This window comes from Notamacropus eugenii, chromosome 3 (assembly GCF_028372415.1).
Source record: "Notamacropus eugenii isolate mMacEug1 chromosome 3, mMacEug1.pri_v2, whole genome shotgun sequence".
In the NCBI taxonomy this organism is placed as follows: domain Eukaryota; kingdom Metazoa; phylum Chordata; class Mammalia; order Diprotodontia; family Macropodidae; genus Notamacropus; species Notamacropus eugenii.
Window position 1 is genome coordinate 215,825,327 of NC_092874.1, and position 27,626 is coordinate 215,852,952.

Genomic DNA, 27,626 nt, shown 5'->3' on the forward strand with positions numbered 1-27,626 from the left:
TAGATCCATATTTGTAAATATAATTAACATGTTATTTAAAAGCTAAGGTCTTTTCAGCAAAGGAAAGGATAATTTAATAACTCTAACAGTGCTAATTTTTAATTCTTTAGGTTTTGATACTTACAGAGGATCCCCTGTCGTTGCCAATGGCAGTTACGGTCACCTTCAGTTCCAAGCTAGAGAGTATCCTGGAACACCATATTCCCAAAGGGTAAGGGACGATACATAGCGGTTCACTTGTTCGTGTATTAAAATGGTAGCCACACTAGAATATTTTTAAAAAGCTATCTTTCAAGAATGGAATGTTCCTAAACATTCTGAGGTATGTTGGGGTGACAACTTGACACAAAGCTCTTCAGATATGTCAAAATATACATCCCATACAAGAAAACATTATTTTTAGGTTATGGCAACATACATTTATCAAGTGCCTGCTATATGTAAAGTATCAGACTGCATGCTGAGGAAGATGAATTACTTATGTATGTAATATTTTACTAAAATTTAAGTAATTTTCTCACAACAGTTCTTGAGTCATTTCTCCTGAACAAATGTAAACCCTATTTTACACATGAAGTTGCAACACAGAAGTTAATTTTCTAAGCCCTACCCTCTTGGAACTTAGTCTGTAAAAATGTTAAACAGCTAAGTATGGAAGCATTGCAAAATGTTGGAATCACATTTGAGAAGGCTTAGGTTCAAATCTTACTTTTGATCGTTGAGTTGCATGACTCGGGCAAGTCAGTTAACCCCATCTTTTGTGAAACTTCCTAGAACTTCCTCTCGTGAGTCATAGGTTATGATGTGCATTGGTAGAAGGAGGAGAGGAGGGGTGTTCTCTGTTCTGATCACATTTCCTTCTGTATCATAGCTAAGTTCATAATTCTACTGAATTCTGTGGAGGGAAAAGTCATTACTACTAGAGTTTGGAAGTGAGGCCAGAGGGGGTGGCAATGGAATTGGAGGATGACTAAGAATTAAACTGGCATTCTGAATATTGGGAATGTAATAAGCAAAGGCATTATAGGCAGACGAAGGACATATGGGAGATGGCAAGTGGTCCAGTTTGATAAATAGAGTATGTGGAGATGTGAAATAAAAGGTCTGGAAATGCAAAATGGTTCCCAATTGCTGCTGCTGTGGTGTGTTCTTTGTTCTTGAAGAGGACCATGACATCAGAAACGTGATGCCATGACTTGCAAGTGATTTGGATTTAAGTGAGGGAGGGCTGTGCAGTCACCAGCCTCACTTTCGTCTCTGGAGTCATCTGGGTCCAGTGGCAAGATATAGATCAGGATGACTGGAGATGAGCCTCTGGTGGCCGATTGTGGAGGACTTTGAATGCCACAGTAAGGAGTTTGAACTTGGTAGGGCACAATTAAGTAAGAACCATTGAAAAGTTTTGTACAGATTAATATCAAATACATATATAAAGGAAGTTAGCAGCATTAGCAAGTCAAGAAGTGATTTCTATGGGAAGGAGAGAAAGAAGACAGGAATACCTATTGGGAAGCCACATCAATAATCCTGGGCTTGGTAGAATCAACAGAATTGTCTCTTTTCCCTCTTTTCTCCTTCCATCACCTTCGACATCCAAAGATAGTGCTACAGTTTTCTAATATGGAAGAACAGATGATTAGTGGTGCCACTGATAGAAAGGATAAAGGTAGTCAGGAACTGATTTTAGGGAGCAATATAAGTTCCACTTTAGGGATATTGATTTTGTGGTGCTGGTGGGGACGGACATAAGTTGTTGTCCAGTCATTTCAGTCGTGTCCAACTCTTCTGGACCTCACTTGGGGATTTTCTTGGCAGAGATATTGGATAGGTTTGCCATTTCCTTCTCCAGCCCATTTTACAGATAAGGAAACTGAGGCAAACGGTTACGTGACCTCTCCAGAATCACACAGCTAGTAAGTGTCTGAGGCTGGTCAGAATTATCAGTCTTCTGACTCCAGGCGTGGCACTCTATTCACTCTGCCTCCTGGCTGCCCTCTGGGACACAGGTAGAACCATTCTGGAGGAAGTTGGAAATAGGAGTCTGAAATTTAAGAGAGAAATTAGGGCTGATGACAGATTTGGGATTATCTGTGCAGAGATGATCATTTGAGGCCATGGTAGTTAATGAGTGAGCAATTGTTACTTAACCCTAATTCTTAACCCTCCCTCTCTTTTTTGAAAAGACAGAAACTTTGTGAAGCAGTTAACTGAGGGAAAATAATTTGCAGCAAATTTTTCTGATACAGGTCTCATATTCAAGTTTTATAAGGAACTAATACAAATGTAGAAGTATAAAAACCATTTCCAAATTGACAAATGGTCAAAGGATATAAACGCAATTTTCAAAGGAAGAAATTCAAGCTGTCAATTTCCATATAAAGAATTCCCCAACATCACTAATAATTGACAAACTGCAAATTAAAATAACTCTTTAAATAAGTTTAGTAGTGAAGGATGAGAGTTGGGTTTGTATCTAAATGGTGTTGGAGGTTGAAGGGAAAAATTTTTAGGGTGGAGAGACAAAGCATATTTTTGTATTAAGATTGGAAGGAGTCAGTTGAGAAAGTTAAGATAATTTCAGCATCTTCCTTTCTCACTAAAAACCTGGAGAATACAAGAATGGGCTTAGGAATATAGCAGAACTAATAGTATTAATCTGTCACCCAAAAAAGGTATGTCATTTGCCTGAGGTCATACAACTAGTAAGCTGCAGAACTGAGATCCCAACCCAGGTCCTTTGATTCTAAATCTAGCAATCTTTCAACATTATTTCTCTTGACCATTGATCATTTTATTGTAGCATGGATCTCATTGTTGATCCATGTGCATCACTTGAATTTATCTGAGACCCTTACTTGTGTGATTTTTGAACAAACTTTTTAATCTTTTTGGACCTCCATACCCTTACCTATAAAATTAGAGAGTTGAACCAGGTGATCTCTAAGGTGTCTGCAGCTTAGATTCTAGCTCTAGACCTTTTACAGATGATGTTTTGTTCAGATTTCATACTTTTCATAAATGGAAGACATAATTTTATGTCCTTGAGTTCTTTTAAAACTGCTTTAAAGGTCTTTCTGTAACATTCCATATGTTTCATCACTTTTGCTTTCATTTGGAATGCCATCTTATCACTAAATCCATACCTGAAGTCTGTTCAGTTTGTGTTCTACCTTCTAAAAATTTGAATCTTCCCCCTGTCTTCACCATATTGAAGGCGGCATATAATTAAATTTTTAAGAAGATTATGTTGTTTTTATTTTTGAAAGAGTAAAAATTCCTTACTACTCAGTACCTAATTACAAATATCAATTGAAAGAGACAGCAGACTGCTTCTGAAGTACCTGCTTTAAAAATGTATGTAATATATATATGCATTTGTGTGTAGATATAGATATTCATATGTAGATTTATTTGTTTGTGTGTACAGATACAAAATCTTGACCTCTTGAGACACTAGTTTTCCTCTGGCTACAGAAAGGTAAAAGTTATGGTTCAGAGTAACTTAACAAGGGACTGTTATAACCATTTCTATGAATATGACAGGGTGACAAAAATTTAAACTAGCTGTTCAGCTTGTAAGACAAGTTGCTGTGTTTAGGTGGACAGCTAATATAAGAGTTGAGATCAACATTGTGATGTGTTCCTTTTAGGATACTAATTTCCAGCAGTGTTATAAACGAGGAGGACTCTCTGGTGGTTCCCGTACAAGTTCAAGAGGTGAGTTGTTGTGGCTCTGAGATGGATGAAAAGTCCAAGAGTTTCTGGGTAATTAAAATCAGTTTATTAATTAGGCAAGTAAATAATAAATTGAGGTCAGTAGTTTCTCTTGGTAACCAAAGACTCTGAGTGGAGGTCGCTGAATGCTTAAGTACCTTTGGAAAAGAGGGTATTGCTGGTGGGTGAAAATCAACTCTGACCTGTTAACGATTTAATGAGGGAATGAATATTATAATTATATTCATAATGAATATTATATATATAATGTAATATATTATATAATTATATTATAATATTATGTAAATATGATGTGTAATCTTATAATAAAGGATAGGCTTTTTGTAATGAGGGTCTAGGAGATGTGACTGACTCTCAGATCTCAACTCCACTTCCTGCAATCTACATAAAAGAATCTTATTCTCTACCCAGACCTACTTAAGTTGAACGATGGTAGGGTTATGATAAGAATTCTACCTAGATAAGATGGTCTGGGTGGGGTAAATTTGGGGGCAAGGTCAGTTGAGAGACTAAATGAGAAAGCAAAAAGAGGATCTTTGAGTCCCACATATAAAATTGAATATTAACATAATAAGAAAATAATTATTTTACTTGGCACTAAGCACTGAATAGCTATTTACCTTATATTCCAAATTTGTAGGTCTTGTTTTCCTTTCAGTTAGCAATTGTAGGATCATGAATTTAGAACTAGAAGGAAACATAGTCACTATTAGTTGTGTGACCATGAATGAGGAACTTAACTCTTTTTATCTTCATTTTCCTTATTAGCAAATTGAAAAGTCTAGACTAGCTAAAGGTTCCTTTCAGCTTTTGTTCTAAGATTTCATATTGGTTTTGTCTCCCATATTGAAGGATTGTTAAATGATGAGTTAAATAACTGTGAAACACCAATGTATAGAAATGCAACAGTATAAAAATATTGCTATCTAGAATAATGTTTACTATAGGGAAATAAATGTCCTTCACAATCTAGCCACATGTACCATAGCTGTACTTGCATGTTTCATTTATAGAACTGCAGAATTCAGTTCAGAACGTTTATGTAACTGTAGCCAACTAATGTTAAATATAAATTTAAAACTAATTGCCTCATTACAAAACGTTCAATGTTCCTAATACTGTAGCAGGGTGGAGTGATTCTTCTCAGGTGAACAGTCCAGAACGAGAAAATGAAACCTTCAACAGTGTTGACTCTGGACAGGGAGACTCTCGTAGCATGACCCCTGTGGATGTGCCAGTGACAAGTCCAGCAGCCACCATTTTGCCAGTACATGTATATCCTCTTCCCCAGCAAATGAGAGTTGCCTTCTCAGCAGCCAGAACCTCTAACTTGGCCCCTGGAACTTTGGACCAGCCTATTGTGTTTGATCTTCTTCTGAACAACTTGGGAGAAACTTTTGACCTTCAGCTTGGTAGATTTAATTGTCCAGTGAATGGCACTTATGTTTTCATCTTTCACATGTTAAAGCTGGCAGTGAATGTTCCACTGTATGTCAATCTAATGAAGAATGAAGAAGTTTTAGTATCCGCTTATGCTAATGATGGTGCGCCAGACCATGAAACTGCTAGTAATCACGCAATTCTTCAGCTGTTCCAGGGAGACCAGATATGGTTACGTTTGCATAGGGGAGCGATTTATGGAAGCAGTTGGAAATACTCTACTTTTTCAGGATATCTCCTTTATCAGGACTGAAAACCAATTATATATTTATACTAGATAAAGCTCCTTATGATGGGGGATCAAAGGAGAAACTGACCATTCACTTATGATTGATTCCATAGGAACAATATTATTTCTGGAGGAGTTAGGAGGTACTATTCCTTTTTCCTTTTCATCTTCCCATACCTTGCCCTCCCTAAGTGAAATCCTATAGTTGAATTACTAACTCAGCATTGATCTAGCACCTCATAAATTGTGATGCAGCCTTGCTAGTAAAGCTGTGAATGTATGTTATTTGCCATGAATCTTTAAAACTGTATCAATGTCCAAGCTTACAACACTGATTGCCTCAAGTTCAGTAAAGTTACGATGCCTTGTTGTGCCTCAATAAAACAGTAATATGCACTGTAGTTTTGCTGCTTAATTGAAAATAGACTCTTGGTTTAACATGATAATCCATCTGCAACCATTAAATAACCACAGGGAGCATGTATTGGGGTAAAATGTGGTATTTCAGCTGATTTTTCTCATTTTCTTGATGGAACTTTACTGAGCACTACTTCTAACTTATGTAAAATACATGGACCCACTAATCTAAAAGGCTTAAGACAGTAACTAGCTGTTGGACCGCAAATAAGTAACTTAACCTCTCGGAGCTTGTTTTCTTATTTTGCAGTATTTGTACAACCTACCTCACAGTATTGTTGATTTTGCAAAGCTTCAAACTCTACATATTATTGGTCAGATCACTAATTCTCCCAGTAATGATTCTGTAAGTGTGTGTACTCTTTCTGTAGAAAGTCTTCTTAAAGCACAGGTCTGATTATATCACCCCCTTTATTCAGTAACCTAAAGAGAATCCCTATTACCTCTAATAAAAAAATATAAAATTCTGTGTTTGGCTTTCAAAGTACTTCATAACCAGGCCTCCTGCCTATCTTTACAGTCTTTTTATACCTTAATCCCTTCCACATAATCTGCTATTCAGCTATACTTTTCTTTGTTATTCTTTGTACAAGGTACTCCCATCTCTAGACTGCCTTATCTCTGACTCTCTTCCAATGCCTTGAGATCTCTCCTTCCTCTTCTCTCTGTAATAGAGAATAATCAAACTCTAAACCACTGCACCCTTTTTATAGGAAAAAAACATTTACTGTTACTCTGTGAGCCCCAAATCAATACCTCTGATAACTGTATTCAAGAATGGACCAAAAATGTGTAAATGCTGCTTGGGCTTCTCAGTTTTTAATTTTCTTATTTACTTTTGTTTTTTCAATCTTCTTTTGTTTTTACATTACTTTCATTTCGAAATATATTCCTTTTTTTAAAATGATCTTAAGTCTGTTTATATTATAAACTCGTCATTTTTGAAGATTTCAAGTCAGCTCCATAGGTAATTTGGAATAATTAAAGAAGGGAGTGGGAATTGGGTGACTTTTTCCAATTGGGATACCTAACTCTCCAGGGGCTTAGGTGACTAAATTTATTTACTCCTTTTTTTGTCTTAAATATGTTTAGGTTTGTTCTTTGAGTATTTTCTAGCCATTTTTTCTTCTGAATTTGAGAAGGAAAATTACTAATTTTAGAAAATGAAGGAGGGACAGCTAGATGGTTCAGTGGATATAGAACACTGGCCCCAGAGTCAGGAAGACCTGAATTCAAAGGTGACTGCAGACACTTAGTAGCTGTTTGACACTGGGCAGGTTGTTGACTCTTGATTGCTTAAGAAAAAAAGAAAAAAGAACACAAAAGAGACTGTTCATTAAGTGTTAGTTATATGGCTAATGATTTCCAAACTTTGTCATTTCCTTCATGATTTCTCCTACATTTTATTTCAATAAAATCAACAATTTATTAAAATTTATTACATTTAAATATACAAAAAAATGATGTAATAGATTTATTGGAAAATATAATTTGCATGTTTATAACAATTTCATCACATATTAATGTAATGAGTAGGCTTGCTTTTTTACTGCAAAACTTTAAAAATGTGTCATTAATTTTGCTACTCAGTACTCAGCCGCTAATAGAGATATTATCTTTATAAAGATAACAAAATGTAACAGATTCTGAGTGGTTATAAAATTTGTATCAATTTATTTGCTTAAACCACAGTATTCACCCTTAAAAAAGTAACATTATCAGGCTCATACACTTGTTTCAGTATACAATCACAAGATAACTCACTTAACAGTCTTTTTTCAGGAGTAAAATTAGACATATCACTTGTTCATGGAAAATGTGTTCCCTAAACATTCTTATTTCAAAATACCTAGGTAATTTAAATGAGAATTGCTTCTGCAGACTGGTCAAATGAATCATAAACATTATTTTCTATCTAATCTGCAGAGCAGTTTTTTTTAAATTGGTAAAGATTTTAAAAATTTGGGATAGAGTTATCTATGTTTTTAACATTTTCATATAATTAGATTATCTTTCTGGATCATAGTATGAATAAGAACCTTGAATTGATTTAGAGGAAGCACTTTCAAAAATATCCACAAAATACAAGTTAGAAGAGGAAATTTTTATTTTTTTTAATAGATTTTTATTTTTTTTATTTTTTTATTTTTCTTTTTTTTTTATTAAACTTTTAACATTTATTTTCACACATTTTTGGGTTACAAATTTTCCCCCCTTTTTTTCCCTCCCCCCCCCCAGACCCAAGCTTTCTAATTGCCCCTGTGACCTATCTTCTCTCTCCTCTAGCCTCCCTCCCTGCCCTTGTCTCCGTCTTCTCTTTTGTCCTGTAGGGCCGGATAGCTTTCTTGACCCCTTAACCTGTATTTCTTGTTACCCAGTGGTAATAACATTACATTTGGTCCTAACACTTTGAGTTCCAACTTCTTTGGCTCCCTCCCTCTCTACCCCTTCCCCTTGGAAGACAGGCAGTTCAATATAGGCCATATCTGTTTAGTTTTGCAAATGATTTCCATACTAGTTGTGTTGTATAGGACTAACTATATTTCCCTCCATCCTGTCCTGTCCCCCATTACTTCTATTTTCTTATGGTCCTTTCCCTCCCCATGAGTGTTGACCTCGTATTGCATTCTCCTCCCCCTGCCCTCCCCTCTATCCTCCCCCCCATCCTGCTTGAGCCCCTGTCCCCCACTCTCCTGTATTATGAGATAGGTTTTCCTATCAAAATGAGTGTGCATTATATTCTTTCCTTTAGTGGAATGTGATGAGAGTAGACCTCATGTTTTTCTCTTGCCTCCCCTCTTTATCCCACCACTAATAAGTCTTTTGCTTGTCTCTTTTATGAGAGATGATTTGCCCCATATAACTTCTCCCTTTCTCCTCCCAATATTTCTCTCTCACTGCTTGATTTCATTTTTTTTTTTAGTATGTGATCCCATCCTCTTCAATTCACTCTGTGCACTCTGTCTCTATGTATGTGTGCGTGTGTGCATGTGTGTGTGTGTGTGTACTCCCACCCAGTGCCCAGATATTGAAATGTTTCAAGAGTTATAAATATTGTCTTTCCATATAGGAATGTAAACAGTTCAACTTTAGTAAGTCCCTTATGATTTCTCTTTGCTGTTTGCCTTTTCATGGTTCTCTTCATTCTTGTGTTAGAAAGTCAAATTTTCTTTCCAGTTCTGGTCTTTTCATCAGGAAAATTTGAAAGTCTTCTATTTCATTGAAAGACCATTTTTTTCCCGGAAGTATTATACTCAGTTTTGCTGGGTAGGTGATTCTTGGCTTCAGTCCTATTTCCTTTGACTTCTGGAATATCCTATTCCATTCCAGAAGAGGAAATTTTTGTCATAAAATGAATTTGCTTCCACTTAATCACTAAAAAAAATGGCAAGTTCTTTAGCTCAAACACCCTTCAGAATCCTTTGGTAAGGAAAAGGTCTTGTCTTTTGCAGTAATATAGAAGTATCCTATGCTCTACTCCTGTATTACCCCAATTTTACAAAGACTTTCTTTTCACTGGAGTTTCATAAAGTTGATTAGTAATAACTTGAAGAACTCCATTTGAATAAGACTTTTAGACATATGAGTTGTGTAAGCAGTCCTTTTGATGTCACAGATAGAGACTTTGGAAATTTGTTCTTTGCTTATTAAAGGACCCAAATTTATCTGGAAAATCTCTTGACTTAACATTTTGCACCTACACTTTTGGAATATTAATATGATATGTCATGCTGTTTTCAGACAAAGCATTTGAGCAAAGCAAATACAGTGGTCTTTCAACAACCAGTACTTGTGAATCCCAGTGATAGGATGGTTTGCATTTTTTTAATTTGTTCTTTTATATACTTGGGATTGCTATACTTCCACTATTTAAACTAGTTGTTGCTTGTTAATAATTTCAGCTGAAACTAGTTATGTATTTCTCACAAAGTTTTTTTTTTTAATTAAAGACAATTAGAATTTGACTTGAAAATTACAGCTGAGAACAGTTATTTCAGTTTTTAAAATTACAGGATTGGTTTTTTGGGGTGGGGGGTGGGGGACTGACATTGCTGAAAGAAATGATTTGAAAGATGTTACATCATAGTATTACATTTGCAGGCCATAATTGTTTTACTTAGTATACATACTTCTTTTAAAAATTTAATATTTTATTTTTTTGTTACATGTAAAAACAGTTTTAACATGCTTTTTTTGAGTTCCAAATCTTATTCCTCCTTCCCTTCTCTCCCCTCTTAAGAAGGTGAGTAATTTGATATAAATTATACATGTGCAGTTAGGCAAAATATATTTCCATTTAAATCATATTGTGAAAGAAAACACAGACCAAAAAAACCCTCAGGAGATAAAGTTTTTAAAAAGTATCCTTTGATTTGCACTCATACTCCATTAGAACTTTCTTTGCAAGTAACATTTTTTATAAGTCCTTCAGAATTGCTGTTACTGTGTACAATGCTCCTCTGGTTCTGCTCATTTCACTTTCCATCAGTTCATCTGAGTCTCTCCAGGTTTTTCTGAGAGCATCCAGCTCATCATTTGTTAATAGCACAATAGTATTACATCACAATCATATACCACATCTTGTTTACCTATTCCTCAATTGATGGGCATCCACCTATTTCCAATTTTTTGCCATCACAAAAAGAATTGCTATAAATATTTTTGTGCATATATGTCCTTTTCCTTTTTTTAAAAAATGTTTTTGGAATATAAACCTAGTAGTGGTGCTGCTGGGTCAAAGGATGGTTTTAAAGCCCTTTGGGCATAATTCCAAATTGCCCTCCAGAATTGTTGAATCAGTTCACAACTCAACCAACAATGCTTCCCTTATACTTAGATAATTTACCCCACTCTCCCTCTCCTTTCCCCCTTCTCCCAGTGCATTCCTCTTTTTCACCCCTTAATTTTATTTTTTTAGGTATTATCCCATTACATTCAGCTGATACCCATGTCCTGTGTCTATGAGTACTTCTTCAAACTGTCCTAGTAATGATAAAGTTTTTAGGAGTTACAAGTGTCATCTTCCCATATAGGAATGTAAATGGTTTAACATTATTGAATCCTTTATGTTTCCTGTTTACCTTTTTATACTTCTCTTGAGTCCTGTATTTGAAAATCAAATTTGCTATTCATGTCTGGTCTTTTCATCAGGAATGCTTGAAAGTCTTCTGTCTCATTAAATATCCATTTTCCCCTCTGAAGGATTATACTCAGTTTTGCTGGGTAAGTGATTCTTGGTTGTAATCTTAGCTTTTTTTCCCTACAGAATATCATATTCCAAGCCCTCTGATCCTTTAATATGAAAGCTGCTAAATCTTTATCCTGATTGTGACTTCATAATTTTTGAATTGTTTCTTTCTATCAGTATTTTTTCATTGACCTGGGAGTTCTACAATTTGGCTATAACATTCCTGTGAGTCAATTTCTGTTTTACCTTAAGTCTAGGCTTTTTTTTGTTGTTGTTATCATGGCTTTCAGGTTTTTCCAATAATTTTAAAATTATCTCTCCTCAGTCTGTTGTTTTCCAGGCTAATTATTTTTCTGATGAGATATTTCATATTCCTAATTTTTCATTCTTTTGATTTTGTTGTATTATTTCTTAATGTCTAATGGAGTCATTAGGTTCTCTGCCTCACTTCTAATTTTTAAGGAATTATTTTCTTCAGCGAGCTTTTCTACCTCCTTTTCTATGTGGCCAGTTCTACTTCTTAAAGGAGTTCTTCAATGAATTTTTATACATCTCTTTTCATTTGGCCAAGTCTGCTTTTTAAGGAGTTCTCTTCAGTGGATTTTTGTATCTTTTTTTTTTTTTTAATACCATTTGGTCTATTCTGTTTCTTAAGGTGTTATTTTCTGCAATTTTTTTGTACCTTCTTTACCAAGCTGTGGACTCTCTTTTTGTATGATTGTCTTGCCTCATTCTCATTTTTTCCCCCAATTTTTCCCCTCTCTCTCGTTTTATTTTTTAAAATTCTTTTGGGGTCTTCCAGGAAGTGCTTTTTGGACCTAAAATCAATTCACATTTTTCTTTGTGGATTTTGATTGTATCCTTGTAGTTTTGAAACATACTGACTTACTAACTATGGGTAACTATATCATATTAAGTATAGTCACCGCTGGAGCTAATTTACTACGTTTGTCTTGTTTTTATCGTCTTTGACTTGAAATTTGTTTTCATTAGGAAAAAAATAGATATTTGCCTATCATTTTTTATTTGTTAAATCAGATAACCTTTTCTCAAACCTCTTTCTTGTATTCTCTGCAGTATTTGACATCACCCTCTCCAAGATATTCTTTCTTCTTTAGATTTTCATGACTCTGTACTTTCTTAGTTGTCCTACAACTTTTACCTTCATGACCACTTCTCATTCTCCTTTGCTATATCTTCATCCATATCATCTGGGTATACTCAAGTCTATGTCCTGAGTTTTCTTCTTTTTCCATTCTACTATTTAATTTGAGTGATCCAATTAGTTCTTATGGTTTCAATGATCTCTATGCAAATAATTCCCAAATCTACATATCCAACCTTAATCTCTGACCTGAGCTCCATTCACACACACTTCTTGGATGTCTGCTTGTTATCTCACTATATCCCAAAACAGACTTCATCTTTCTCTTTAAAAACCCTCTCCTCCTTCCACCTTCCCTTCTACTATTGAGGACAAGTTCTCCAAGGCTCACTACTTAGATGTCATCCTAGACCCCTCACTCTCTCCCTAAAATCTCCAATCATCAAGTCTTGTCAGTTTTACCTTCTCTTATGTCTCCTTTTCTTCACTTGGCCATCACTGTAGTTCAGGCCCTTATCAACTCTCATTTGAACTATTGCAGGAGACTTCTGGTTGGTCTCCTTGTATCTGGTCTTTTCTCACTCCAATTAATTCTCCACTCAGCTGCCAGTTTGATTTTCCTTAAGTGCAAGTCTGACCATATTAACACCTCCCTCGTGAAATTCATTGAACCCTAATACCTTCAAGATTAAGTATAAAGTCCTCTATTTGATATTTAAAATAGTTCACAACCTTGCCTCTTCCTATCTTTAAAGTCTTAGACTACTCACTTCAGTATACTTTACAATCAAGCAAAACGTGCCTTCTAGCTGTTCCTTGAACACACAACACTTGCCTTTTCACTGACTGTCTTCCCATGCACAAATGTTTTTTCCTCCTCACCTGTCTTCCTTCAGAACTCCAGTTAAATGACAAATTCTGTAGGCGACTTTTCTGGATCCACACACTCACTCCCCAGCTGCTAGTGCCTTCCCCTGAAAGATTACCTCCTATCTACCCAGTGAGTATCTTTTATGTACGTAATTTGTGTTTTCCCCATTAAAATGTGAATTCCTTCAGGGTAGGGACTGTTTGACTTTTCTTTCATATGCCCGCTCTCAGCACAGTGCCTTGCACAGTGAAAGATTTTTGATGAGCACATTTGAATTGTGCTCAAAAATATCTAGTAATCTTTGCCATTCTTATGGAGGACATGACCTCTTGTTTAGAAAATTCTTCTAGTCTAGAGGGAACCATTAAAGTTGACTCTAAGATATCTTTGCTGGGGATGAAGTAGCAGAAGGCTAATGAAAGGTGCATTGTGACTAACTGGATAGACAGCAAATTTGCTGGTCCTTGTGGTGGCATTGCATGAATTGGTAAAACCCACCTTTACCACATTGCTGTTTAAGGCTGTATGTCATTGAAGAGTCATGAAGAAATAAAACAATATATTGAATGTAGAACGCTGAGTACTTAAAGACAGTTCAGAAGAAATCAAAACAAAAATGATTGGAGTGTCCTAAGAGGGAAGAATCACAATTATTTCACCTGAGGAAAATAGATTAGGAGAGTGAAGTTCACAGCGACATGTAATTTGATTTCCTTTGTGGCTCTTAGACATTTGTTACTAAATTGTTGGCATTTTAAATCACAATATATGCTTTTAAAACTTAGATACTTTTTTGTGATGTAAAATAGGGGCTTCATGACTAAGCTTTATGGAATAAATTATCAAGGTCACTTTTCTCTGAAAGAAGCTAATTATCCCGGGTAAGAAAATGTGCCATAAAGGCAGTGATGTCCTGAAATTACTAGCGACCTGGCCTTTGTAATGACAACAACTCCTTGAAGTTGCCTTGTGAGAGTGAATTGAATTGGTTATGTGAGGTTCTTCTAAATCTTGGAATCTAACTTCATGCACTACAAGTCCTTGTATAAAAATTCTTGTGCTTGTAATTTTTATTTAGTTGTGATATAATATTCTAATGATATTGAATTGTTAAGTACTTGCAGGTTGACTATAATTTATCTCCTTGGGCTATCTAACTTACACGAGACTTCACTGAATAAACAAAGCTGGTAAAATGTGAAATTCTGTGACATGAAATGCTGTGTTCACCTGCCCTTTGACTTTGTCTAACATTGGAATGATATGTATTTCCTTTTCCTGTAGCTTACAATGGCCAACTGGGTGGTACAGTGGATAGAGCCCTGAGCTTACACTCAGGAACACTTGAGTTCAAATCTGGACTTGGACACTTATTAGTTGTGGCCCTGGTCAAGTCATTTAACCCCTGTTTTATCTGTTTTTTTCATCAATAAAATGGGGGTATTAATAGCACCTACATCTCAGGTTGTAGTTAGGTTCAGATGAGATTATAATTGTAAAGTGCTTTGTATGACATCTGGCACATAGTAGTGCTACATAACATTATAATTTGTTGCCCCTATATCATTTTTCCATTAAACTTCAACATAATTGCTTATGATCTTTCTTGGCATTGTTCTCTGGATTTTTCTTTTTTATAAAATATTCAGTAAACACTCATTAATCACTTACTAGATGTAAGGCCCTGTTTTTGTTATTTGTTCAGTCGTGTTTTGCTCTTTTTGACCTTATGAACCACAGGCCCTTCTATTCCCTACTGTCTCTTGAAGTCTGTCCAAGTTTGTGTTTGCTGTTTCCATCTCATCCTCTGCATTCCATTTTCCTTTTGCCTTCAGTCTTTCCCAACATCAGGGTCTTTTCCAATAAGTATTATCATGAGTCCTGTATGTTTAATCTTTCCATCATTATTGGTGTAGACTTCATCGTTTAGTCTTAACAATATGTCCTTCTGTTTTGTTATCACCTGACTTAGTTTCTAAGTATCCTTTTACATAGTTTAGATGTAATAAGATAAAATTCACTGGGTTAGGGTATATAAGAATATTTCTTATGCCTGTATTTCCCTTCTGAATTTTAATTTTTTATTTAATGTTACTATTACTATTATATTCTCCTGGAACCTGTGATTTCATCAGTGGTGAGAACTCCTCATGCAGAAACTCTCCCTACCAATGCAAATCCACAAGGCTTAATACATTATGAGTTGTTTAAAATACATAGAGGCTCAATGACTTGCTCATGGTTACACATTGAGTACCCAGGTCCTGCAACATAAGCTTAAAACAAATTTTAAATGAAGCATATACTGCAGCTGGAATGGTAGGTGGTTAATTTCTTTTGAAGGATTTTTTGTAGCATGCTTTGATATTTTAAAATCTAGTTTTCTCAAACCAGTGAAACCTTGAATCTTAGTTATTCCTGTCACACCATAGCAGATAAGAACTTTTCTGAATTTAGGCTTGTTCTCAGAAGATGTACTTTTGCTAGGCCATACTAGAAGATATTCCAACCTGGTACGACCTGCCAAAGCTTGTATTTTTTTATAGGCCTCAAGAATTGAAGATTACCTTGATTGCAAAATAAGACATCTTTATAATAACATGCTAATTTTAATGAGAGCAAAATTTTGTTATCTAAAATAAAGAATAGTTTTAGTGAAAGTCAAGAAGTGAAAGTACCACCTCCATTAGTGAAGAGTGTATCATCCTTTCCCTTACCATAACCTGGAATTGACTCTGGATTCTCTGAAGAAACCCCAGCAGAGGGCAAGTCACTGGAGCAGTACTCTACCACTCCTCCACATCTGTTGTTTTTCAGTTGTTTTAGTCGTGTCCAACTCTTTGGGTTCCCATTTGGGGTTTTCTTGGCAAAGATACTGGAGTGATTTGCCATTTGCTTCTCCAGCCCATTTTACAGATGAGAAATGGAGAGAAATGGTTAAGTGACTTGCCCAGGGTCTGTGGCCAGATTTTAATGTACAGTGTAATGTAATGTAATCTCCACCTCACTGCCACTAGATGCCTCTCCCCCATGTTACAATGAGTAAAAAGGCTCTGACTCCACTCTGCTGATTCATCTCAACAAGTTGACCCAGCATCTACAGACCAGGTTCTGTAACAAGTTTCAGAAGATAGCTCTTAGACCATGGGAGGTATGGAAGTGGGGAGGGCCATCCAGAGTAAAGTGAGGGAGAGGAGTCAGTTGAGTGGTGGGCATTCTTCAGGGTAACTGGCACCTCTCAATAATGGTGCCACCTCAGGCACACTCACAGGCAGCCCATGCTAGTCACAGCTTTTCCATCCATTTCTTTCTACTAACAACCTTGACTAGACTCCTATTAATATTTACGTGAGCTACTGCAATAGTGTCTCAATTTGTCTTTTTGCCTCAAGTGTTTTCCTTATCCAATCCATCTTCTACACAGGTCCAACTATCTTGTTTACTTGCTGAAGAATCATCCTCTGCCTTTGCTCCTATTCATGTGCAGCTGAACAGAACTTAAGAAAAGCACGAAATCATGATGACTGGGTGCACTACAAATTTATATTACATAGTCTCACACTGCATTAAGACAACCCTTTTATACCTTCCTAATCAGTTCACTCTCCTGCTTACTACAATGACTATCCCAAACTTTTTCATTCCTCCCCAAGCCCCCTGTGGTACCTTCTCCCCAATCTGTCTCAGCTGAAGACCTTGCTTCATGATTCACTGAAAAATCTTGAGGTCATTTACCAAGAGCTTCCTATTCTCCCCTTCTCGCCACATATCACTCAGGTATTTTACCAATTATATCCTCTTTCAGACCTGTCTAACAAAAAGTGGTATTTTCCCTTGCTGAGTCAAAATTCTTTATGTGCACAGGTAATCCCATTCCATCCTTTCTTCTCCATCAGATTGCCCACACTATCTTCCTCTCTTTCTCATCTTACATTTTTCCCTATCAACTCTTTTCCTTCTGCTTATAAATACCCATGTCTCTCCATCCTTAAAAATTTTTATTTGATCTTATAATCTCTGCTAGCTATTGTCCTGTATTTCTCTTCCCTTTTCTGCCTAATTATGAAATTAATAACCAACCTAAGAAGTGACACAAACCCAGGAAGTCCCTGTTTCATTATCCATTGGGTAGATCTCAGATTTCTTAATTGCTTTCACTGGTAAAAGTGGAGTCCTTCCATGAACATCTGGGTCCCTGACTTTCCCCTATACTTCTTATCCCAGTTATCTTTGTAGGTCCTAACCCTTTCACCTCCCAAACTCCCTCTTAGTTAAGGTTATTTCATTGCAATTTCACAGTTATAACTTAGCAAAGTTTTAGAAGCTCTAAAGGACTGAATCCTGTCCACTTTTGTTTCCCAGGTCTAGGTGGTGATGTGGTGTTTGGGGAGAAAGAGGAGAAAATATTTTCCAAAGGGCCCCACTCTCTGTGACACCTGTCTCTCTGTGACTGCCGTGCATTTCTCTTAAAATTCTAGGAGGTGCTGAAAGGCAGTATCATATATGGAAGTCTAAGTCAATCAAGAATTAGCAACTGAAATCTTGTCCAACAACTCTCACAAAACTGCTTTTTGACTCCTTTCCACCTTTCTCATTTACCTGTTCTTGACCACTTTGTCAGGCTCAGTCTCCTACTTTTCTAGCCTATTTCAGTTGCTTAAATCAGTCTCTTGATACTCAGTGAATCACCTTTCATTTATCAGACAAGCCACTGAATTTCATTCATGAAACCAACAGTTCTTAATCATCCCTCAGCCTCCAAATTGTTATATTAGTTTTCATTTTGTGAGTTTTACCCTTTTATGTTTTAAAATAGTCATATACCAATGAACTGAGAGACTATAACACTCTACAACCATAAGTTCTCAAATGTCTCCCCCATCAGCCTGTCATTGAAGCTGTTTTTCATACACATATATTGCCAATTTTCAATAAAAGTTATTTCTCTTCCCTTTCAAACAAACAGTTCTCATACAAATGAGGTATCACCCTCCTACTTTTACAAAGTAATTTAAACGTGTTTATACCACAGTTCATTTTCTATCCCAAACTGTACAAATCTCATCTAAAAACTTTCTTTGTCCTCATATTTTAGTAGTAAAAAAGAAAGAAATCTTATTCAAGGAATGGATTCCATAAAAACTAAAATAGACCAAAGAGAAATAAATGAACCTGTGAGACAACAAGAAATATCAGAACACTTCTGAAAGGAATACCAAAAGAAAAATGAGCAGAAATGTTATACTCCAAATCCAGAACTCCCATACCAAATTAAAAATTCACCTATCTAGAAAGAAGCAGTTCAAGTACCAGGAAATCATGGATCGTGGAAGACCTGGAAGCTTCTTCTATAAATGAGAACTCTTGTAATATAATATTCCAAAAAAGCGTATAGGCTTATATCAAGAATAACTTATTTTGCAAGAATTAATATAATCCTACAGGGGGAAAATAGATCTTTAATGTAATAGAGGATTTTCACATATTTTTGATAAAAAGACCTGAGCTGAGGAGAACTTCAAAATTCAAATGCCACAGTTGAGAAAAATCTTAAATGGTAAATTAATCTGAGCAGTTTGGAAGGGACTTTGTAATGACAAAGTGCTAACATTCTAATAAAGAGATAAGAAACAAGTATCTCTTCAGAACTTTAATGTCTTTCAAGGATACTGAGGGAGTTAAATTAGAAAATCAGATGACCCGGGAATGAATTGGATCTGTTCTGAGGGTTTTAAGAGGGGAAAAAGAAGAGAGGGGAAAAAAGAGAATATTCTTGTGTTGTAAGGAAGGAAAGGAGGATGGAATATCATTACTGTGGCTCATGAGAAGAGTATATAAGCATGGAGGAAAGGGTTGAAGGATAAGGTTATTGTTGTGTTTGTCCTTTGTTCTCTAAGAGGACCAAGACATCAAAATGATGACATGACTTGCAGCTGACTTTGATTTCAGTGAGGGAGGGCTGGGCAAGGTCACTAGCCTCACTTTCTTCTCCCTGAGCCTTCTGGATCCAGTGGCCCGATATTCATCAGGACGACTGGAGATGGCCCAAGATGCAATGTAAGACCCTGGCCCTTTCAGGCTAATGTCTTATAGTATTCTTACTTTGAGTGAGATACACCCACTAACCTTACTCTTACCTGAAAAGAAGAAAGGAAGGTTGAACACATGCACAGCTTTTTGATATAGAGATATATCAAACTCAATAGGGAAATAAGTGGGGATAAGGGAGGGAGTATAATACTGGGGAGAGAGTAGTCAAAAGGAAAATAAATTCTCTGATCCTTAAAGTGGAATTAAAAGGGAAAAAAAGAAAAAGACTGATATCTAAGAGGGTTCCTATCAAGAGAGGAATTATTGAACAATTTGTGTGATATGAATGGAATGGAATATTATTGTGCTATCAGAGAATATGAGATGATTTCGGAGAAGCCTATGTAGTAAGAACTGAAGCAGATGAAATGAGTGAAACTAGGATCACCATTTTTATGACAATAACACTGTGGGGAAAAAAACAACTGAAACAAACTTGAGAACTGATCAATGCCATGATCATTCATGTCCCCTCATGAACTAAGAGGAAGCATGACAAAAATGCACACTTAAGGTACAGAAAGAGGCATACTTATATGGATGTTTAGTTTGACTATGTATATAAATTACAAGGTTTGTTTTTTAAAATTTCTCTTGTTTTGTTAATTGGAAGGTGAATTTGAATGGAAGAGGAATAGCAAAAGTGAGGCCCAATAATAGGGCCATTAAAACACTTTTTAAAATGCACAGAAGAGAACAGAAGAAAAACACAGGTAAGCAGGACAGAGGGTTAATATCAGAATTTTTTGGCTATTTCCCCATAACAAATCTATCCCCATTACTACTAAGAATGAAAAATATATGTGCTACAGGTTATTGTTATTTTTTTGGCAGGGGGGAAGAAGAATACAGGTACATATCTGTAATTTCATCCCAATCACTACATCTTATCTTAGAGAGCTGCTTGGGAGCGATAAGTGACTTACTCATGGTCAGTCATACAGTATGGCAGGCAAAACTTGACACTAAGTCTTTCTCACTCCAAAGTTAGCCTTCTAATCACTATACTACAGTGTCTTCTAAGGTTGTCAAGACCAGACATATTAAGTTTGTTATACTGCAGCGCAAGGAATTTAATTTTGATAACTCAGGGAGACATGACATCTCATTTCAAAACTCTTGTCCACATGAAAGTTTGGTTAAAGTAGGCAAACAGACTAGGTGATACATAAATTCATATTGTTTATTCCCTTAAAGCTAGCCAAAGCTAGCCAACCTGTACATACGAGGAACCAGAATGTGAATTCTGACTGTCTGATAAAAGAATGACCAGCCTTAAGTATGTTTTAGAACAATCCCAACTCAAGGTCTCTATGTCACTCAAATTTATGATCTCCATATATGTTTAACCATATCATGAGAAAGGAATTTTCTTAACTGAATAGGTGGTAAATACAGTAAGATAAGAGAGTTGACAAAGTGTCAGTTGAAATGACTATCCAGGATATCTGTGTTTTCTTTGCCATTAACATGCCATAATATAGTATGTGTCTATAAAATATTAAGATACAAAAAAGTTGCATTATTCAAGATAGGGTCTTGGGTTAAAGATCTCATCCTTAATGGCCATAAACAGAAAAAAAAATGCTCTTAAGTCAGCCCCATCTGGCCTTGTTGACATAGGAAGGGGTATGTTCAGAGTTTACTCAGAGAAGGAAATATGTGTTAGGCCAAGATGCTTCTTCTGGTTGACTTTACTTCAGGCTCTGGCCCTTATTGAGGTTATTGTGTTTCTTAAATTTCTATTCCATAATGACTGTTTCTATTCTATGATCTGTTAGAGAAGTGGAAGCAGGAGAACACATGGTTCAACTTTATTCAGTATCTGCAAGAGCAAGCCTTGGGTAGCTGTGGATCTTTGCTTCCTACACTCTAACTCACATTGCCTAGTCCTTACCAGGCTCTCTTCCTATTAACTGAGTGTTTTTCACAGTACTTAATGAATGGTTTTCTATTTAATAAATAATATTAAGTAATAATAAATGCTATTCTAATCTTTCTTTAAAGCTATTTTTCAGCAGATGTTATGAAAGCATTTGACTTTAAACATCTGGTTTCACCCTTTGAAATTTTCATTAACTAATAAATTTCCAAATTTGTTGACTAAAAGACAGGGGTAGAAGTAATCAGTGCAAGTTAACTGGAATCCAGACTTCAAATTTCTCCCTTCAGCAATTCCTTGAATTCAGATGAACCTGATCTTTTCTTATCTTAGAGTAAAATAGGGTCAAGGGGCATAATTTGCCAGTGTTTATACTTAGGATATTTTTGAAGGGATCTGGTGGGATTAAGCATCATTAATTGTAGAAGAAAGAAGCAGGAATTTTAGCTACTCTGACTTCTGAGAAATTGTGGAAGTACATTGAAGCATTGCTGAGGTATTTATGAGTACTATGGTTCTTCAATTTTCATATTGTATAAGTGAATATCTTTTGAAGGGCCCATCTTATTACTTTTTGAAGTCTAATACTGATAAAAAAAACTTCACAAAATGGCCTAACAACTCAATTCAATAAACATTTATTAAGTGGTCACAATGTGTTAGCTGGAATCAGCCTGAGTTCAAATTTGACTGCAGATGTTTGAGCCTGGGCAAGTCACTGAACCTCCGTTTGCCTTAGTCCTCTGGAGAATAAAATGGCAAAGTTTTCTTTTGTCAAGAAAACTCCATGAACAGTATCGTCTATGGGGTCATGAAAAGTTAGACTTGACTGAACGACAACGACCACATCTTAGGTATTATTCTGGGTTGGGAGTGAAAGTCCATAATAAGGTGGTGGGATAAGCTTGACATACAACTCCTTATCCTTGATACATTACATATATATGAGTCCTACAAAAGCCCTTTACCCTCAGAAAACAAAAGTGTTAAAAACTGGTTGTTGTCCTTTGTTTGTGAAGAGGACCAAAATGACATCACCACGATAAAGTGAAGTTTCAGTGTGTCCAGCAGTGGCTGATCAGACCAATATGAGCTCGGAATGCTCTACCACAGGTTGGGCATAGGTAATCCTTGTGAATATTTGGGGTGGATACTCCAAATTTGCACATCCTACTTTTACTTTGTACTGTCTCAATTCTGCTTTGCTCATAGAGCACAGCACCCATTCTGATGTGGGTGCACCATGCTGAGTGGTCCTGTGCCAGTGTCTCGCATGTTGCACAGTCAAATTCAAACTTCTTGAGAGTGTCCTTGTATTGCTTCTTCTGACCACCATGTGATCATCTGCCCCATGAGAGTTTTCCATAAAATTTAAAACTAATGTTAAATGTTTAAATGTTAAAAACTAATTAATAATAAATTCCCTTTTCTGATGTTAAGAATTCTGTTTTAAGAACTATTTTGCTGCCATAACATGAAATAAAGCACTGTGCAACTTTAAAAGTACTACATAGATGTTAGTTTTTAACACTGCTTTTAATAATTTTATAGAGAAATTTAATTGATATAAATTAACTGGCATAACAAGGAGACATAACAAGCCTTAAAAGCTCCTTAGTTAGCAAACACTTGATTTACTTGCCAAGTGGAGAAGATGCCCACCAAATGTAGAACAAATTTCATTTGTGAAATCTTATGGAGAAGGATGATGGAAGATCATAAATAGTATCATCCATTTCATAAAGCAAAGAAAAGGGGAGTATAAAACTAGATTAGAAAAAGTTTAGCTCTTCATTCTCTCTTACCCCCTATAACCATTATATTTGCCAACCTGCTGTTCTTCCTTTGCAACATCTCTCTTACATCTTCTCTCTTCTGATACTGCTATCACCCTGATATAGTCCTTTATCACCTCACTCCTGGATTACTGGTTAACCTACCTGCCTAAGTTCACTCCATTCCAGTCCATTTTCCACTTAGCTATCAAACTGATCTTCCTAAAGAGCAGGTCTAATGATAGACTTAGCTCTTCTCAGCAATGCAAGGATCTAAAGACAACTACAAAGGACTCATGATAGAAAATGCTATTCACATCCAGAGAAAGAACTTTGGAGTTTGAATGCAGATGGAAGCATACTATTTGTTTTCCTTTTCTTTTGTTGGTTTGTTTTGTTTCTTTTTTCTTGTGATTCCTCCTATTAATTCAAACTCTTTCTTACATCATGACTATTGTGAAAATATGTTTAATGTGAATGCATAAATAGAGACTATATCAGATTGCATGCTTTCTTGGGGTGGGGGAAGAACAGGAAGGGGGAGAAAATTTGAAACTCAAAATCTTATGGAAGTGAATGTTGAAAACTAAAAATAAATATGTTAATTAAAAAAAAAAAAAGAGCAGGCCTAACAATGTCACACCCTATTCTCCCAATAAACTCCAGTAGCTCTCTTTCACCTCCAGTATCAAATATAAAATCCTGTTAGACCTTCAAAGTCATTCATTCAAAGTCCCCCACCTTCTACCTTTCCATTCTTCTTATACTTTATTCCCCATTATGTACTCTGTGTTCTAGTGTGTCTGGCCTCCTTGCTGTTCCTGGGAATTCTGACTGGTGGCTGGCCTCTTATATATGAAGTGCTCTCCTTCCTCATTCTACCTTCTAGCTTTCTTCAGGTCTTAGGTAAAAATTCACCTGTTACAAGAAACCTTTTCTGGTCTTTTTAAAAATCTATCACTGAATACCCTGGCCCCTTCTTCCTGAAGCCCTGATAAGATACATCTTACCTCTCCTCTAGGAATACCTTTAAGTACCTCAAGTACCTTTAAGGAGGATCCAGTGTATCTAAGCTCTCTACAAAGGGTTCTAGCCTCCACCAATGGCGGTCCCCTGAACCCCAATTCCAGTTCCATTTAATCACTAACAGATGATTTAGCTTTTCAAAGGAATATTTACTTCAAAATCACAAGTGTACAAACTCACTCCCCAATAATGTGGAAGGCATAATCCCTCTGCTCCCTCCCTTACCTTCCCCCTCCCCAACTTTATAGTACCCTCAGTCTCTGGAAAAGGGAAAGGGCTTAGGTCCATAGTTTAACTCATTAGCCTATAGAGCAGAGGTATCAAACATGGGGCCACAATACTCCCAAGTGCTGCCTGATGATAATTAAATGTAATTGGGAAATATTTAACAAAATAAACTATAATAGAACATAGATAATGTTAATATATAATTTTATTTTTTAAAATTAACTTATTTTAGACAAATACAAAATAAGAAAAGAAATAAGAGCATTGCCATGTGCACAGCAGAACTTAAAAGATGATTCATAATATACAGCAATAAATTTCCATTTCAAGAAAATTTATATAATAAATACTACTTGTGAGAAGTGTGCTCACCTGGAAGGAACAATACTTGTTGTGAAGCCAGGAAAGCTCTTATTTCATTTTACATTCCTTGCGAATGGGTAACTCCTTAATGGAGAACATTTGCTCAGACAAGTACAAGACTTTTTATTTCCTGTTCCTGATTCAAATTTCCCCCCTTGTTCTCCATTGGCTAGATGCAACTTCCTGGACCACCTCCAATTAGAACCAGTCACCTCTGACTTACATCCTGTTATCATTCCTGCAAAACTGGGAGTAGCTTTTAATCCTGTGGAAACAGAATTCCTTCTTTTGTTTCTCACATACTCATACTGAGAACAATCCATTTTTTCTTTACTTCCACGTAAGTTTTCTTTTGTTCTCTGCTGTGCGCTTTTTCTTTGTTCTTTTTCCCCCTTTTCTACTCCTTTCCCCCAAGAAGATACTATTAAGCTCAGATAGATATTATACATACATACATACATACATATATATATCTATATACTTTGTGTATGTATGCATATATAGACACATATATGTATATATACAAACACTTATACATATATACACATATGCTCACAAAAATATATACACAAATACACATACATACACTTAACATGTAGTTTTTTAAGTCAACAAGTGCACAATGGGCAGGGATCCTTAGGTAAGGTTTAGTGATTCCATTTCTATTTGACACCATTACTATAGAACAGAGAGTCCTTAGTTCCATGTTCAATGCCACCCCAGATACTCTGACTTCTCCAGGCTTCCCCTTTGGTCTGGCTGACTTGATGCAACATTCCTCCTGCAATCTTGGCTCCAAGGTTGCCATGGATGAAACTTCTGGGTCCAGTGGGAATCACCACTGACACCTAAAACTGAGAAGGACAAACAAAACCAAGCCAAACACTCCTAGGACCATTTCTTGGAGTAGAGTAAAAGAGGAAGAAAGGGAAAGAAGTTCTTCCCTTCTCCCTGGTTCCATGGCACCCACACTATGGATGAAGTGTGACTTTATTAAAAGCAAGGAGAAACTCTGCTAGAAGTTAGGAGAAGATTAGCAAGCAAAAAAATCTCAAGAAGGCAGCCTAGAGTAGAAGGATGAGAGTTTTGAATTCAAGTTTAATTAGGTCTCAAAGGTAAAATTTGTATTTTCATTGTATCTGTTATCAGGCAATGGATCTCATGGCATATAAATTGTTAGGCATTTACCTTAACATTTAGTGTTTTTTAAGGTACTGAGAAACTGAATGAAATTGGTAAGTATTTAATTTATTTGAAATGTAAAAGGAGGGTCTGAGTGAAGATTAGGAAGAACAGAACAGAACTGAACAGAAAAGAATAGAATAGAAAAAGAAAGGATCTGGGTGGGGTGAGACAGCAGCTAGTCCATGTGCCCTCAGACCCATGGGTTCTTAGCCACTCTCTCCTCTCATCTTACTTCAGAAGATTTGGTAATGTTAAAAGAGTGCAAGGTCAGAGGCTAAACAGGAAAATTTGTAGCCTGATTTAATGATGGAAAGTTAGAAGGGATGATGTCTATCTGCCTTCCAGGATGGATCTATGGGAGAGTTTTATTGAATTTAATATTAGTATTGACTATGATGAAGATATTGGTTCAATTAATTATTAAACTCCAAAGGTTTCTTCTTGGGAGGAAAGCCACATTTTATTCAAATTCCTTAGACTTTTGTCGGGGTTAGACCCTTTAGCTAATCTGATTCAAACATTTTTGTAAAACCTCTGAAGGATAGGAGTTAGGAGTTAAAATGCCAAAGTGGAGGAGGAATAGTTCAAAGTCAGGAATATACAGCCATGTGTCTTTGGGGAGGGAGAAATATATAAATTTGGATAATATTTCCTTTTAAAAGGCCAGAGATATTGGACACATGTATATATGCGCATATATGTATATATGTATAACATAAATGTAATTAAAATATTTACATGTTGTTATTTGGCCTTATGATTGTAAAGTGCTTGACACAAGGACCGGCATATGTTAGACACAATATTATTATTATCTCTCCAATTTAAGGTAATTACTACATACCTGCTAATTTTGAAATGGGTTTTAAATACCCAAAGTAATGAGATCAATGATTTCTGGAAATGAAATTTCTTTGGTTATTACTATATTTCTCAATTGTATTGTATTTCTAAAGTTCCCTTAGATTGTAAAATTTGAGAGACCATTGTAAAATAGAAATGGTGTTAAAGCCATTTTAATCTGAATTTTGTTGATATGGATTGGGTTTTTAAAAGGATGTGATAAAAAATTTGATAGTTTGAAACTGCTATATTTGATTATTAATAAGTAATAATATTATAGCAGATTTTCCATTTGACTTCTTGGCTACTGTGAAAATTTGGATACAGTTGTTTAGGTAGTGTCCACGTATTGGTGATGAGATGAATGATTCTCTGTGTAAGATGGTTTGGAAATATATTCACCTAAATTGATGATGAGTTGTTCAAAAAGCAATTTCTCTCAATTATACTGTCAGAGAAAAATGATGAATGTGTTAATAAGCTGTTATGAATTCTGTGTAAAAGTTTCTGTGTTGTAGAATTCCTATTAAGAAAATGAGAGTGCTTGAAAAAAATATAGTGGTGTGATTTTCAAGCCTGTTTCATCTAAGAATGTATTTGTGTATGTTTAAAAGTTTATTTCTGCTGTTAAGAAGGCAATTTCAGTTAAAATTGTTTCACTATAAATCAAGTATTTACAAAAGCATGTTTATGAAAGGAGACTTAGTAATTATGCAAAGGCTTTGTAAGATCCCCTCTTGAAATTTTTGTCACCAGAGATTTGGGAATAAATTTTAAACTGTTTTTAAGGAAGGGAAAAAACTTTTACAAAGAAATGTTTTGTAAAATCTTTTGTATGATTTTAGAAGACCTACCAAATTTCTGTTTGTAAACTAATTTGTTGTCATAACTTGATACTGAAATTTATAGCCAAACCTACTGTGAATTATGTTTATATAGAGGTTTTATGGGAGTAGGAAGATAATGGACAGGATGAGGAAGACAGATGCCTCACAGTCTCCTCATTCCCTATCCTCCTCTCCTTTCAAAACTCAGTCGTTTTATAGAAGGACTTTTTTTTTTTTTTTTAAGATTTAATCTTAACTCACAGAACTGACCAGATGGGTCTGGGAAAATGCTGATTCCTTCCTACGGTTAAGTGATAGTTAAGTGGTATGGAAATTGATGTCTCTTTGGTCAGGATCAAGTGACCTAGGTCACTACTCAAGACCTCATTTTTATAAAGCCCACTTTCCAGCATGTGAGTTAA

The 27,626-nt window shown here is 35.8% G+C and overlaps 1 protein-coding gene across 9 annotated transcripts in view; it reads left to right on the forward strand.

Moving 5' to 3' along the window:
• The window catches only part of CAPRIN2 (caprin family member 2), an 81,149-nt gene that overhangs the window by 50,853 nt on the left and 2,670 nt on the right, over nucleotides 1-27,626 (forward strand). For 5 of the 9 annotated variants that reach the window (XM_072654403.1, XM_072654405.1, XM_072654406.1 and 2 more), the window contains 3 exons: nucleotides 111-211; nucleotides 3,651-3,717; nucleotides 4,860-5,805. In XM_072654403.1, coding sequence (XP_072510504.1) covers nucleotides 111-211; nucleotides 3,651-3,717; nucleotides 4,860-5,428 — 737 coding nt within the window. In that variant the 3' untranslated portion in view covers nucleotides 5,429-5,805. Of the gene's footprint in view, nucleotides 1-110; nucleotides 212-3,650; nucleotides 3,718-4,859; nucleotides 5,806-19,688; nucleotides 19,789-20,856; nucleotides 21,056-27,626 lie in introns of those variants that run through there. The other 4 variants (XM_072654404.1, XM_072654409.1, XR_011977117.1 and 1 more) reach the window with 3 other exon arrangements.